Below are 16,685 nucleotides of genomic sequence, written 5' to 3' on the forward strand. Positions count from 1 at the left end.
TTTAGAAGTAGGACACTAATACCACTATCCTTTGTAGCCGTGTGAAGATCCCACCTTGTGAGTTACCTGAATAAAGCATTTTAATACTGATTATTGTCCCTAAGAGTAGAAACTTCTTATAACTTCTGTCCCTACAAAGCCTGAATAAATGCCTGTTGGTTAATTCACGTTGGTGTAGCAAGCACATATCGATCATCTGTAATGCACAGCTAAGGGCTGTGATGGCTACACAGGGAGTAAAAAGTATGATCCCATCCTCAAGAAACTTCCAGTCAAAAAGGAGAGAGGAAAGATCTACTCAAGTTTTTATATTATAGAGTAGAATGTGATAAAAACTAAAATAAAGGCAAAAAATAAACCACTTTGCATACAAAGAAAAAAGAAGAGTTGTTTACACTGTGGAATGAGAAAAATTGTGAAAGAAATGGAATCTGAGTTTGACTTTGAAAACTGAGCATCCTTAGACAAGTAGGGTGGCAGGGAACATCAGATTCGTTTAGAGGGAGTGATGGAGCCAAGACTCGGATGGGACCAAGACTGCAGGAGCTTGTCTTAGATTCACGCGTGCAAGAGTCACTGGGGTACCCTGGAAGGGCCGTGACTAGTTGAGTGACCTGACTAACTCTGCCCCTTAAGAAAGATTACTTCAGCAGCAACCTACAGTAGTGGTTAGAGGGAAGAATGAGGTTAGATCAGTTGGAAACAGCTGCCCAGTCCATGTAATAAGCAGAACAAGACAGCAGAGCAGGGATGATGTTAAAAAGATAAATATGGAGCACATGGATGGGCTGCAGCAACTGGATGTGAAAAAAGGAAGTAAAGACGACTCTCAAGTTTTGGAACAGAGTGGCCGAGGGAACATGGGGCCGTGCTACACGGAGAGGGAGCACACAGGAGGAGCCACAGGCTTGGACAGAAGACATGGGGCTTTTAGGAGTCCTCTGCAGGAGGATGGTAAAGTAATAGAACTTGATTGAATGAGATTCTGGCCAGTTACCTTTGCTCAGTATCCATTGGACCTAAATTAATACAGCAGCAGCTTTAGTCTGTATATCCTGGGAAGAATAGATGCATTTATACAACTCTTTGCTAATGACAGACCAAAACTCTGATTAAATCCTCTCCTTTGGTAGGTTCAGACACTATTTCTTTCTTTTTAAGACCTGCACTTCATATACTTCATTATTTTTTTAGGTATCACCAGCATGATGTATATGTTCTTTTAAAATTTATAATACCTTACATTTATGGTCAACTGATTTTTGACCAGGGAGACAGACATTTCAACTGGGAAGGAATGGTAATTCCAACAGACAGCACTGAGACAACTTGGGTATCCACACAAAAGAGTTAAGTTGACCCCTGCCTCACACCAGACACAGGAATTAATGCAAAATAGATCATAGGCCTAAACGTAAGAACTAAAACTATAAAACCCAAAAGAAAACACAGGAATATATCTTCATAACTATATATATTAGGCAGTTGTTTCTTACATATGACACCAAAAGCATATACAACAAAAGAAAACAAATCCATAAATGGGACTTCATCAAAGTAGAAGCTTCTATGCTTCAAAGGACATTGTCAAGAAAGTAACGACAACCCAGAGAACAGGAGAAACTTTTTGCAAATCACATATCTGATAGGGGACTTGTATCTAGAACATATAAAAACTAATACAACTCAATATGAAAAAGATCACCCAAATGAAAAATAGAGGATTTGAATGGACATTTCTCCGAAGAAGACGGCCAAGAATCAGTTGGTGATCAGCATCATTAGCCATCAGGAAAACGCAAATCACAACCACAGTGGCTGCGACCTCACACCCACTGGGAGAGCTGTAATACAAAAGACAGGCAATAATAAGTGTCGACAAGGGTGTGGAGAAGTTGGAGCCCCTCATGATGGCTGGTAAAATGGTGCAGCCACTTTGGAGCACAGCCTGGCAGTTCCTGGAAAAGCAAAACATAGCATTACCATATGATCCCACAATTCTACTCCTAGGTATAAATCCAAGAGAATTGAGAATGTGCATCTGCGTAGCTTTGGCACTGATAATTCGTAGCTGTATTATTCATAAATGCAAAAAAGTGGAAACAACCCCAATGTTCATCTGCTGATGGATGGATAAAATGTGACATGCCCATGCTGTGCAGTATTATTCAGCAACAAACAGGAATGCAGTACTGACACCTGCTACAACCTGGATGCAACTTGAGAATGTTACGCTGAGTGAAAGAAGCCAGTCTCGAAGGCCACAATGCACATGATTCCACGTATGTGAAATATTCAGAACAGGCAAATCTATAGAGGCAGAAGGTAGATGGGTGTGTTGCCAGGTATTTGGGGGAGGGGAGAACAGGGAGGCTGCATAACAGGTTGGGGATTCCTTTTGAGGAAATATTCTGTGCTGGTGGTTGCAGAACATGTGCGTGTAATTAATGCCACTGAATTGTACACTTTAAAATGGTGAAATTGTAAATTTCATGTGTATTTTGCCACAGTATTTTTATTTGGGTGAATTTTGTGGTATATAAAATAAGTCTTAATAAAGCTGTTATAAAAGACACAATAGCTTGATTATTACCAGGGAACTGTGCGGAGGGGAACGGTTCATTCCCGAAGACCGTATACTGCATGGCTCCATTTTTGTAACGTTTCGAAGTGGCCAAATTTTAGAAATGGAGGACAGATTAGCAGTTCCTTGATTCTGGGAATGGAGGGTAGGAAGACGGAGGGAGGTGGGTGATAGAAGGCAGCCTGATGGGTCCTTGTGGTGAAGGTACAGGATCCTCCACAGGTGATAAAACCTCACAGCACCACACATGCTCACACAAGCACCAGTGGGGTGGGCGAGACCTGAACCAGGTGGTGCCCTGCAGCCGTGAGGTGTCTGGCGTGATGTCTTAGTGCTGTCAGCCAGGCATAGTGCACCGCTGGGGGAAAGAGGAGAGTGTGTGAGGTCTCTGTGGTGAATCTCACATCTGCATGTGAATCTACATGTCCCTCCATCGAAATTTCAATTAACAAAAATGTGTAAGAGTAGCTCTGTGTCTCTGAACACTTGTTCTGGAGGCAGACTTGTGTGAATGTATAAAACGTCCTCTTCTGACCTGTCTTGGCCCAGTCAAGTCTTATCTCCAGGAGCAGTGACTACAGTGTGAGCTCAGGATGCCACCATTATGTCTGTATTATTTGTGTCCTCCCTAAAGACCAAGCTCGCAGCAGGGTTTGTTGTTTGGTTAATTTCAGCAATGTAGTATTTTCCAAAAATAAAGAGGAAGTGTAAGTGTAGAAAAGGCCTTTCTCAGGCTTTTTGCCATCCTTTAGTTAAGTTACTTTTAGCAAAGAAAGATTGTTATTTCTTCCTGTTCACTGGTATTGGAAAGTTTCCATGTCACACTTTTATTTTAGCAGAGAGAAAATACAATTTTTTTAATGAATAAAAACCACATTTCTGTGCAGCAGAGATCATCCTGCTAACATCTCATGTTAAAAAGATAAACAGCAGGGTTAGCTGTTTACTTTAGGAGCTTGGTCTGCTTGTTTTTCAGGGAGGACACAGTGTCCTGCTGTATCTGGTTTCCCGTCTGCGTGCGGCTTGGGGCTGGGAAAGGCCCTGCCCCCTCTGCACTCCCTGCTCTTCCTCCTCCTCCCCCTTGGGGTCAAGTCCAAACTCCCCTCCCAGCCTCTCTTCCCCTTTCTCTCTCTCCTGCTTTTTTTCCTCACTTCATCCTCGAATTTCTTCTGTTTCTTCCTTAGTTTGGGGCTTAGTAAGGGATTATAACGTGGAGAGAAAGATCTTTGTTGATCTTCAGAGGCTGTTTCGGTTGACACTGACCTAGAATAAAACAGCCAGGCCTGACTCTGATTCCGGGAATTCTTGGTGGACTGCTCAGAACTGCTTCCATGACTCGTGTAAACATCCCACATGTCACTTCATCTGCTTCTCTCTTGGAACACAAGCATTCACAGACACACGCACACATGTGCACGCACACACACATGTTCGCTGCTGCTCTCTTGCTTTTCTTAACTATATATCTATGATATTTAGCCAGTGAATGAAAAGAAGGAAAAATAGTTTTGAAAAGTTGGGAAGGGATATTTAAAGCTTTAAAGAAGAATTAAATTACAGTCTTGCTAAAACCCCCTCTGTGAATCAAGTTTTGTTTTCCTTATTCCTTGTGCTTTGTTTTCTTGCTTTCACAGATTAACAATACATGCATTTTTAGAATTTTTAAAATATTCTTTGATTAGCATGATGAGGCGTTCAGCTGGTAAGAGAAAGAAAGAACCTGTCTTAAAGACAAACATTAACTCCACAATGGACTTTACACTTCCATCGTGATGTGGCCGAATGGAACCATGCACCTCTTATCTGTATTATTTTATGTTGCTGGGCATGTGCTGTGGAGTGTGGTTTCATTTGGCATCCGTTTTAAGTCATTTCTTCCAGCCTCACCCTCAAGGCTCAGAAATGCACGTAGTCGAGGCACTGCAGCCAAGGGCTCTGGGCCTGGATGAGTGGAGGACACCAGGTGTGTTTGTGATCCTCCACTGCTTTACCCAGAGGGGAGCTTTACTTACCACACACCTGGGGAGCTGGGCAGTGAGGACAGTGCCACAAGGCCGATCCCTAGCTGGTGTTAGGAGTAGTGACGCCACTCCAGTGGCAGTGGGCCCTCTGCTGCTTCAGGCACCTTCCTCTGAGCCCCTTCACACAGGTCAGCCCTTTCACAAAGGCGCACACGCCTCCTGTGGGCTCAGGAGAGCTGACACGTGGTGTGACGGGAGAAAACCACCTTCTTATCTATTACCTGTATCCGTAACAAAGTGGATTTGCCTGGTGGGTGAAGGGAACCACGATTGAGAGTGCAGATTAGGTGCAGGCTCTCCTCTGGGTGCCAAGCAGATAAAACTGCCTGACTTGGAAGGGTTCTAGAGCTGCGGCCGCCAGCAGCCAGCCGTGTCCCCCAGAAGCAGACCTCATGCAGTCCCTCCCAGGCCACCACTGCCACCCAGCACCATGTGCTAAAACCATGCAGGTGGTGGAGGGGTTTTATCTGGTGAAGGTCAGTGTTCTAGACATGGGTGCCACATTGATCTGAAGTAAGTGGCATTCCCTTCCAAACCGTTACTGCAAGAGTTTTGAAGGGCGGACTCTGTCTCATGGAGCGAAAGTGGTTCTGAAGCGCTTACTCTAACCACGAACATCCCCCTTCCTCCCTGGAGACATGTTCTCTGTGCTGGTCTAGCAATTATCTAAGTTGACCACTTCTGAAAACAGCAGCGTCTCTCTCACGCAAGGTGTGGGATTCCCAGCACCAGTGCTCAGCGTGTCTGGAAAGTCACCTGCAGCCAGAGCCCGAGGCTGCCTGTCGTGGGGGAGGGGGCGGGGGTTACTGGGTGTCCTCAGTGTCCTGGCCTGAGACCGAACGAACACTCCCAGCGCCACCGAGGCTCCATCTTGTGAGTGCTAACCCCTCACATGACCTTAAAATGTCAGGTCTCCTTGCCTCCATGTGGCTAGACTGAAGCTCATCCAGGACTTCAGGGCTTCTCAGGGACAGTGCTTGTGTCAGCGGGGCGTCCTCCTGGGCTCGGCCATGTTCCTACCTCAGGGCAGGGCCCGCGTGCCTCCCATGTGGAGCTACAACCATCTCCCCTGACTCAGCCGAGAGAACTGATGCAGCATCCAGAGACAGCCCCAGTCTAGAGAGAGGACTGCCAGCCAGGAGCTGGCTGGTGGTGGAGCAAGGCCGGGCCCAGCCCTCCACACCCGCTCCATCCGTACCCTGCGGCGGGCCCCGTCCTCCACCGAGTCCGATGTCAGTTGGCTCTGTCCTGGTCCTCCCAGCTACTCTGCTCTGAAGTGAGACCCATGTCTGGGCTGCCTGTCCCCAAGGCTGCACTTCATTCTCCACTCCATTCACCTCTCTAGAAACCTCAGGCCAGTGTAGACCCTTGCTGTCTTTCATCCGTCTCCCAAGACGGTGTGCTTCAGTCTCTGACCTGAAATGTTGCCCTCACGCAGGCTCACATGCTGACCGAGGCCAAGAGGATGCACTTGTGTGAGGGCTGGGGGTCAGGGCAGGGGTCATGGCCCAGCCCCTCCACCCACGCACAGGGTGCCGCCTGGCACAGGCCCCTTGCCACCTGCCCCACACCTACCACCAGAGGCGTCCCGCCAGGGTGATGCCTCTGTCTCCTCCCTATCCCCGTTTCTGCCCCTTTACAAGTGCCTCTCAAGTTTTTAATTTTTCATAAATATAACTTTGATTTTATTTATTTTATTTTATTTATTTTATTTTTTAATTTATTTTATTTATTTATTGGCTGCATTGGGTCTTCGTTGCTGCACACGGGCTTTCTCTAGTTGCTGCGAGCAGGGGCTACTCTTCATTGTGGTGCATGGGCTCCTCATTGTAGTGGCTTCTCTTGTTGTGGAGCACAGGCCTTAGGCGCGTGGGCTTCAGTAGTTGTGGCACATGGGCACAATAGTTGTGGCTCACGGGCTCTAGAGCACAAGCTCAATAGTTGTGGCTCACGGGCTTAGTTGCTCCATGGCATGTGGAATCTTCCCAGAGCGGGACTCGAACCCGTGTCCCCTGCATCGGCAGGTGGATTCTTTACCACTGCGGCACCTAGGAAGTCCTAACTTTGATTTTAAATTAAGAGTAATGCATGGAAATACCCAAAGAGTAAATATTCTTTCCCCTTATTACCATCTTCTTTTTTCTTTCTTTCATATTATTTTCCATCCTTCTTTCAACTTCTGAAACATGGAAAAACTCGTTGCTGTCCCAGGTTCTGGGTTTGCTGTGCTCTCTACTCTCTCTCTGCTCTGTGTTTGTTGTGCTTCTCTCAGCCCTGTGCAGGATTGGCTTCTCTTTCTGCAGGACTCACCTTAAAAATCATCTCTTGTAGGGACTTCCTAGGTGGCGCAGTGGTTAAGAATCCACCTGCCAATGCAGGGGACACAGGTTCGATCCCTGGCCCAGGAAGATACCACATGCCGCAGAGCAACTAAGCCCGTGTGCCACAACTATTGAGCCTGTGCTCTAGAGCCCGTGAGCCACAACTGTTGAGCCCACGTGCCGCAACTACTGAAGCCCATGTGCCTAGAGCCCGTGCTCCGCAACAAGAGAAGCCACAGCAGTGAGGAGCCCGCGCACCACAGTGAAGAGTAGCCCCCACTCACTGCAACTAGAGAAAGCCTGTGTGCAGCAACGAAGATCCAACACAGCCAATAAATAAATAAATAAATTTATTAAAAAAAAAAAAATCATCTCTTGTAAGGAGCCTTCCCTGACCACCTGCCAGGCCCTTCCACCCACCCCAGTGCTTTCTCGCAGGCTCTGTTATTTCCCTCCTGTAATCCCACAGCCTGTAATTGTGTGTTTACCTGTGCCAGGCCTTTCCCTAGGGAGGTGCAGAGGGCATCTGCACAGGCCTGGGCCCGTGGCAGTCGTGCTGTGTTTAGCATGTAAATAGACACCCTAAAGGCCGGGGCACTGTTCTGGGGCACGTCGACAACCCCGTGTGTGCCCTTGTTGTTGGGAATCTTGTGACGCTGATTTTGTGGCTGTGCAGCCCTCCAGGCCTCACTGCATCAAGCGCTTCTGTGTCTGACCCAGTAATTTTGTACTTGGCTCATTTCTTGTGTTCAAGTAAGTCAAGATGTCTTTTAAGAAGAAAAGAACAACTCACACTTAAGTCTACAAACTCAGAGTTTCCAAATACTCTCAAAACTTATTATATTTTCTTGCACGGCACATGCTAACTATGCAGTGGATTCTCTCCTTTGCACACAAACATTTTAACTGGAGAAAAGTATAAAAAACAATCATGTGAAGCCTCTGGAAATTGTCCGAAGGGCATACAGCAAATAAGGAAACATTCCATCCATGGACTCAAGAAAATCTAATAAATCTCAGTAAGAACAGGGATCCTGTGGCCCTTGAGCCCTGACCCACCTGCCACCTCCCCACCCCCACCCCACCAGCCACTACTCCTCTGAGGTCTACTCCAGGGAGTACAGTCAAGAATATAGCCCCGTCCCCTCAGCTCCCAGTCCAGGGCAGTTTCACTCTAGGAGGGTCATCCACTAGCATCCCATATCTCTAGGTCCCTGTTGCAGAAGCTCTGCCCCAAGTGTGGTGGGCCAGGAATACTGGCCCAGTTGTCCTGCCCCAGCTTACCACAGGGTGGACGCACCACGCGGAGAGGCTGGCCCAGGAGACCAGCACCCCCCCCCACCCCAGCACCCACTCTAGAGCAGAGGCGCTGTCCAGGCAAAGGGGGCACTGCCCAAAGGGAGACACATTATGGAGAAGAAGACAAGGTCTGTAGGGCTTCATGAGATGGTAGGAGAATTCTATCCATGCCCAGGAGTGTTGTTGAAAATAATGGGAATCTTTGTGGAGAGCAGATCAGAGAGTACTTGTAATTTCCTGACTCTTTATCAACAAGCAAATGACCAAGAAATAAGCAGTTTAACAGAGAGAATCAGGGAAAGGAGACAGCCAAGAGCCCTCCTGGAATCACAGTCAATCTTGAGAGACAGGAAGGGTGTGCTCTCAGGAGCAATCAGAGCCCCTATGGGAAGATGTGGGGTGCAAACCTCACTGCCCTACAAGCCTCAGCACCACCTCCAACCACGGTGCATGTACAGTCGGCAGCTTTGACCCAGGGGCAACTTCGGGAAGCCAGACTTTAAAATAAAATCACACACAGGTCTGGCTGTCTGGCCTGCCCAAGGCCACACCCTTACAGGTGTGATCAGGGAGGGGACATGTGAGCTCTGGCCAAAGGAGAGGGATGAGGGCAAATACTTGCACTCCTTGAACTATGAGATCAACCTCCGAGACACACATGTCCCGTGGCAAGAGTAAGTCTGACTGGCTAAGGGGGCTTGAGCACAACCTTTCACTCATAAAAGGCTTCACTGACCTAGGGACAGCCCCTAGGCAGCCATGTGAAAAGATAAAAACAAGAAGATAATATGAGTAGGACCATCAGAGACTGCAGCCTGCGGGGAAAAGCTTTTCAGACAGGTCACTGAACAAGTGAATAAACGACATCGCTAACCCTGAGGGAGGGGAGTCAGGATCCAGAGTTGCCTCAGCTTACTATCCAAGATACCCAGTTGTCAGCCCAAAACTGCAAGGTGTGCAAAGACTCAGGAACCATGACCCATACACAGGGGAAAAAGCAGGTGATAGAAACTGCTTTTGAAGGGCCCAGATGTTGAACTTCGCAGACAGAAATTTCAAAACAGCTGTTCTAAATATATCCGAAGAGTAGAGGAGAGCCATGTCTCCGCATTACAGTGTGTAGATGACAGTGTCTGATCAAAAGGAGGATATCAGTGAAAAGACACAAACTGGAAAGAACCAAATGGAAATTCTGAAGTTGTAAAGAACAATAACTGATATCAAAAATTGACTAGATAGGCTCAACAGTACACTTGAGCTGGCAGGGGAAAGAATCCATGAACTCGAATCTAGAATAATGGAGCTTGCATGGCCTGAAGAAAAGGAAGAAAGAAGAAAGAAAAGTGCTCACTCTGACAGCACTTACACCAAAATTGGAGCATACAAAGTAGCATAACCCCTGTGCATGTGACACGCAGACTTTGGGAAGCATTGCATATCTGTAAGCCCTTTATCAAACTTAAAGCTCTTCCCCAGGAAAAGAGTTTTGTAATTTCAATAGGATGTCAAAACTTAATCTCAAATTGAAGACTGCAGAGTATTTTAGAGATTAAAAAATACTTGTGAAGACTTTTTAATAACTCAGTCTTTATGAAGAATTAAAACATAACCATGATAATCTCTGCACAGTTATGGAAATCTCACAAATGACAAATATTCTAAGGGGGGGAAAGAATGAAGAAAAGGAAACAGAACCTCAGAAATGTGCAACACCATTAAATGCATCAACACACATGTAATGGGAGTACCAGAAGGGCAGGGGAGTGGGGGAGGGTACAGAAAAAATATTTGGAGAAATAATGGCTGAAAATGGCTCAGATTGGACTGGAAAACTTTAATCTACACATCCAAGAAGCTCTGTGAACTTCTAGTAGGATAAACCTAAAGAGAGACATACCCAAATACATCGTAGTCAAAAGGCTGAAAACCAAAGGTAAAGTCTTGAAACCAGCAAGTGACAAGTGACTGCTTGTGTAACAAGAGACTTCTCGTTAGAAACAGTGGAAGGCCAGAAGGCAGTGGGACAATATTCGGAATTCTGGAAGAAACAAATAGCTTACAACATACTTTCTTTTTGACTTTTAACCCTGAGGTTAAGTCAGGAGGATTGAATATTAATTGTTCCACTTTAGGCAGCTCAGCTCCTCATTTTTGTAAAAAGCAAGGACCACTGTTGCTCATCTTCATTTTGAAATATATTAGCTTTTCACGTGTTTGATCCAGACCTGATTATAAGCCACAGAACCCTACTTTTTGTGGAAAATTTTCTTCTTCCAGTCAACCATGAGAAATGAGTTTGTACTATATAAATGTCTTATAGCCACAGCGTATTAAATAATGTCACACGTGTAGAAACGTTAAGACTAGTATCTTTAAGCTAGATAGGACATCCTTCTGGGTACCATCTGCTAAATATCGCTCCTGAACAGACTAAAACCATATGTGCATCAGGTGAACAGTCAGGGATATTTCCTAATATTCCGGGATGTAAAATATCATATTGCAGCCAGGACATGGAAGCAACCTAAATGCCCATCAACAAATGAATGGATACAGAAGATGTGGCATATATATACAATGGAATATTACTCAGCTATAAAAAGGGATGAGATGGAGCTATATGTAATGAGGTGGATAGAACTACAATCTGTCATACAGAGTGAAGTAAGTCAGAAAGAGAAAGACAAATATTGTATGCTAACTCACATATACGGAATCTAAAAATGGTACTGATGAACTCAGTGACAAGAACAGGGAAGCAGATACAGGGAATGGACTGGAGAACTCGAGGTATGGGAGGGGGCGGGGGGTGAAGGGGAAACTGAGAAGAAGCGGGAGAGTAGTACAGACATATATATACTACCAACTGTAAAATAGTCAGTGGGAAGTTGTTGTATAACAAAGGGAGTCCAACTCGAGGATGGAAGATGCCTTAGAGGACTGGGGCAGGGAGGGTGGGGGGGAATCGAGGGGGGGGCGTCAAGGAAGGGAGGGAATATGGGGATATGTGTATAAAAACAGTTGATTGAACCTGGTGTACCCCCAAAAAAAAATAAAATAAAATAATAATAAAAAAAAAATATCATATTGCAAGGAGAGTTGAACACAGTGATAATTATAAGTGACTTTGATATATTTGTTTCTCCATAGATCTGATAAAATAAATTTTAGCAAAATTATTGCTAGCAACATTTTGGTGATGATTTTCAAGGAATAGCTATTAATATCTTTGAATGTTAGTGTTTGATAAAACATGATTTGAAATGTTTTAAATAGAAGGTTACCTCTTGTTCACTTATGCTTTCACTTTTTATTTGCTGCTCTTTGAAAGGTTGATTAACCGATTGTTAAGTATTTACAGTTTTTTTGGTTCCTCTGATTCTTATGCCTTTATTTTTATTTTATTTTATTTTTTATAAATTTATTTTATTTTTATTTTTTGGCTGTGATGGGTCTTCATTGCTGCACGCGGGCTTTTTATAGTTGCAGTGAGTGGGGTCTACTCTTTGTTGCGGTGAGCAGGCTTCTCATTGCAGCGGCTTCTCTTGTTGTGGAGCACGGCCTCTAGGTGCTCGAGCTTCTGTGGTTGTGGTGCGTGGGCTCAGTAGTTGTGGCTCTCGGGCTCTAGAGCACAGGTTTAGTAGTTGTCGCACATGGGCTTAGTTGCTCTGCAGCGTGTGGGATCTTCCCAGACCAGGGCTGGAACCCATGTCCCCTGTATTGGCAGACAGATTCTTAACCACTGCACCACCAGGGAAGTCCTGCTTATGCCTTTAGACTGTGCTGTCCAATAGGGTAGCCACTGGCCACGTGTGATTATTTACATTGAATTCAATTCCGCACCCACTTTAGCCACATTCGAAGTACTCTGTAGCCCTTGTGGCTGCCACAGGAGGTGCAGGGCCGTCCATCAGCACAGAGTTCTCTGAGCCCATATGCTGCTGTGGCCTGACGGTCTCTTCTTTGTTGCTAACGACCACCATGTGTACATAAGGTTCACCGCTCTTGAAATATAATGGAGGTTCAGCTCCATTTCTGGCTAATTTCTTAGCCGGGCAATCCCCCACTTTTGTACATTTAAAAAGAGGTTTATGTTAAATATGTATATGTATTCATTTTATCTTATTGTTAGGGTTTTCTTATGTAACGTTGTATGGTCTTGGGCAAGACACTAAAACTTCGTGATCTCCAGTCCTCTCTATGCTGAGTGAGGGTGAGATCAGCCGGGCTCTCAGAGGCAGCTGAGGATAAGACGCCAGTAGGACAGGGCTTGGCACCGACCAACTGCCGTCAGGACAATACACTTCTGACCCACACACACTGTACACAATTAATGTTTATTATCTTAAGCTTCTAATTTGTGGAATGACTTGTTATGCAGCAAGAGATAACTAGTGCAATAACCAGTCAGTAAAGCAGACAAAGAAGTTAGTGAAGGTACAGAAGACTCAAAAAATACACGTAACTTGACTTACAGATCACATACAAAACGCTGTTTAACAACTAGAGCGTGTGCTTTCTTCTCAATTGAAACTGTCATAAAAATGGATTATGTGCTAGCCCATAAAGCAAGTCTCTACACATGTACGAGAAGCATTATCAGAGAGCATATTCTCTCACCTTAGTGCAATTAGAGTTAATAACAAAAATGTGTGCATTTTAAATCCTTATAGAAAAAAATCTTAAATACTTCCAAATAATTCCTGGATCAAAGAAGAAATAAAAATGGAAATTTAAAAATACCTTGAACTGATGATGAATAATAATAAAAATACTAAATATCAGAATTTTTGTGATGCCATTAATTCAATATTTAGAAGAAATTTTATAGTCTAAGATCATTTTAGAAAGAAGGGAGGCTCAAAATTAATGAGCTAAGCCTCTAACATAAAAAATAATTTAAAAATAATAGAATAAATACAAAGAAAGTAGAAGAGAGGAGATTATAAAATGAGTAGAAATTAATGAAATAAACAAACAGTGAGTAAACACAGCCAAGAGTTGGTTCTTTGAAGTGATTTATAATAATTCAGTGAAAAGAAAAGATACAAACAAGCAATACTAAAAAGGGAAAATAAGAGCATCGACTCCATCAGGGATTAGAGGCATGGTAAGATTATTGTCCCAACTTTATGCTAATACATTTGAAAATGTGAACAAAATGGACAAATCCCTAGAAAAATATAACTTACCAAAATGCCTCAAGAAAAAAATTAGAAAGCCCAAATAGTCCAATTATTATTCAAGAAATTGAGTTGAGAGTTAAAATCTTCCCAGGTAAAGAAAGCACAGTAGCCAAGTCATTTTATTACTAAATCCTTTCAAACTGTCAAAAAACACATGATTCAAATGTTACACAAATTTTTCAAATAAAAAAGGAATCCCTCTCAACTCATTATATGAAGCTGATATAAATAATCTTGATGCCAAATCTGAGAAATAAAATTAAAGGGCTGTATCACTCATGGGTATAGTTAACAAAAATCTTAAAACATAGCAGATAGAATCTTGCCTCTTTCTCAAGAGTAAAACATTGTTTTAACACTTGGAAAACTGTAAATGTCATTTACCACATTAGCAAAGAAAATGAAAACATACAATCTTTTTAATACAGAAAATGCATTTTATAAGCTGTAAGACCCATTCATGATTTTAAAAATTTCTCTGCAAACTAGAAATCTTTACCCTGAGGAAGGATATCTGTCACCAAAAAAAGCCTATAAAAAACATCATTCTTAATTGTAAAACATTGAAGATATTTTCTTTAAAACCAAGAGCAAGGTGAGGCTGCCCAGTATCTCCAGTGTCGTGCTGAAGGCTCTAAACTGCAGTCAGAAAAGATAATAAATAGCACGAGGACTGGGAGGCAGAAGCAAAGCTTTCATTATGTACATATTGAAACAATTACATAAACCTCATTAAAAGTATTACAAACAATAAACTCTATTAAGATTGATGGACTACAGAAGTTGAGTACACAGATATCAATTGTATTTCCCATGCATCAGCCACACACAGCCACAAGGAAAAACACCATCTAAAACAGCAAACAAAATCATAAGCAGTCTAGGCATAGACTTGACGAAGGATGTGCAAGAGCTGTATAGAGAGAATGGTGTTCTAAAAACTGGCCCAAGTGCCCCCCAAAGGTAGGACTGACTCCTTGTGCCCGCCCGAGATCACTTCCTGCAAGTACAAGTCTAAGAAGTGCGTGTTTCAGCTGAATATCATTTACCCTGATTCACCCATTTAGGAAGAAGACTACAGTGGATTTCTAGTGAAAGAGAAGGAAATTCTGCTCTCTGTACTGAATCAAAAACTGTCTCCTAAAAGAACACATGTGGATCCTTTTTTGTAGAGTCTGCCTTCTCGTGCAAGATGCCCTTGGACTCTTCAGTGAGGTGCACTTGGAGGGCACTGTCCTGAAGGACAGGGAGTTGGAGGGCAAGTCCTGCAGGCTGGCGGGAATGAAGATTCTGCAGAAGGTCACCCGAGGAAGGTGAGGACACCGCAGTAGCATCCAGTTTGCTACAGTAACATCTGTAATTTTATTTTTAAAGACAATACACTGGGACCCTAGAGTTTGCCTCTAAAACAAGGCCAGGAGTTGGGTGGAGCCCATAAAGTACTTCTGGGAGGAAAATTATAATTGACAACAAAAATAATTAGGCAGGTTTAGTGATTCACAGTTTTATTAAAATTAGGATTAAAATGTTATATGTGTTTTAATTATAAAGTGTGCTCTTTATCGTTCCTTACCTATACTAATAAGGCAGCTTTGCATGAATCAGTTTATATAAGGAAAATATAACCTAGTGAAAAGGCATTTTATAAGCTTTAAGCAAAACTCTCAATTTGTCACGTTTTTTGCTTTCCATAGAAAGAAAGCTTGTTTTCTGCCAAGTTTCGAGGCACCTCATCCTAGATGTTGTTTTGGGTGGGGATGGTACATAGATCTAGCCCCAGTGTGGGTTGTTACATTCCAGTAATTATCTTAATCTATGAATTAAGGAAAAGAAGAAACATTTTTAATGGAGCTCTCCAGTCATATAGAGAATTAGTGTAAACCGTGAATTTGGGTTTTTCTCATCCGTAGCCTCTTTCCTCAAATAGTGTGTCATTTTAGCTGCCTTGATGTTAATGTTTTAATTATAGTAATATCTGAGCTTATAACAGTATCTGAGGGAGGAAGAACCCCATTATACATATATGCTGTTCCAATTTGGAAGCAGATTTGTAGCCTGCTCCAGTGGTCTGCATGACGACCTTTCCAGCCTTGGTCTTTCTAAACTGTGAGCACTGCCAAGCATTTCTCCTGACTGACCCTCTGTCTGCAGTCTGCTTCCCCGGCCTCAGCTCTGTGCCTTGTCTGTCTTGCACGTGGCACCGTGCAGCTGAGTGGTGGCTCCACCCAGGACCCTGTTTTCCTGGAGGATGGATCCCCTGTGAGCCCCGTGTTAAGTCATGTGCACTTGTATTGTAATGCTTCCTTTTGCTCACAGAAGGGTGGCTATATTATAGTGGGATTGCCTTATAGATTAGGGAGGGAGCTGCCCAGATATTTGGAAATCTTAATGGGGTCACATGAACCTTATCCTTATGAAGGCTGAACCCCATTTAGTCTTCAGTTTCAGAATCACAAGCATCTGGAAAGACTGTATGTAGTTGTGCTAAGTGAGGTGCTGCCCTGACATTGGCATTAACTCCACTAGGACCATGTAGACCACGCTGATGTGCACTCTGCACCAGCCTCCCACCTGAGCACGCCAGGGTATAGGGGGCTCCCTGTCACAGGTGCCTCAGTGAGCTCCTCCAGCTGGCAGGTGTCCTGGTGTCCTGCAGGTCAGAGGAGGCCACTCCTGGGGACGCACTTCCTGCTGGCGACTGTGGGACCCAACTCCAGGGAAATACTCCTGGGGACTGACAGAGCCAGGACTGAGGCCCAGGGCCCTTGCTCTATAATGATGCTATACAGCCATATGTGTACCTAATACTTAAATCAGGTTTTTGTGGGTTATACTGCAAGCCTTACTACTGTCTACAACACTGCCCTAGGAAATGTTTTTTCCATGGGAAATACACTGAGTATTCTAAATAATTCATTTAACAGACAAACTTTTTGAACTCATTCATTTTTTAAGTTGGACTAAAATTTGCCTAAATATTTGATTCTTTTTTAGGTTGGAATTAATTTCTTTATCCTACGTATTTAACTTTATTTTGGCATGCAACCATCCACATAAATATTTAGATTATCTTTTTGTTCTTTTGGAAGCTGTATTTTCTCAAAACAAATTATTAAATAGTTTCGGAATGCTGAATGTTATAATTACAAATCAGTGACATCATCCACTCTCAGTCATCCATCCATGGCCCGGTAAACACAAACTGTCTCTTTTTTCTTTCCCCCAAACTGTTGTGTTTCATAGTAACTCTCATAAACCTTAACAAAATACACTT

The 16,685-nt window shown here is 43.6% G+C and overlaps 1 protein-coding gene across 12 annotated transcripts in view; it reads left to right on the forward strand.

Annotated features, from left to right (window-relative positions):
* SPIDR (scaffold protein involved in DNA repair) overlaps nucleotides 1-16,685 on the forward strand; it is a 337,463-nt gene that overhangs the window by 281,703 nt on the left and 39,075 nt on the right. For 10 of the 12 annotated variants that reach the window (XR_009053672.1, XM_057734363.1, XM_057734364.1 and 7 more), the window contains one exon: nucleotides 14,584-14,724. The exons of the other annotated variants lie outside the window; for them this stretch is intronic. Coding sequence is in view for 9 of the 10 variants with exons in the window: in XM_057734363.1 (XP_057590346.1) it covers nucleotides 14,584-14,724 (141 nt within the window). In the remaining variant the exon portion in view is untranslated. The remainder of the gene's footprint in view (nucleotides 1-14,583; nucleotides 14,725-16,685) is intronic. 12 annotated transcript variants of the gene reach the window in all.

This window comes from Hippopotamus amphibius, chromosome 5, assembly GCF_030028045.1.
Source record: "Hippopotamus amphibius kiboko isolate mHipAmp2 chromosome 5, mHipAmp2.hap2, whole genome shotgun sequence".
NCBI classification, from domain to species: Eukaryota; Metazoa; Chordata; class Mammalia; order Artiodactyla; family Hippopotamidae; genus Hippopotamus; species Hippopotamus amphibius.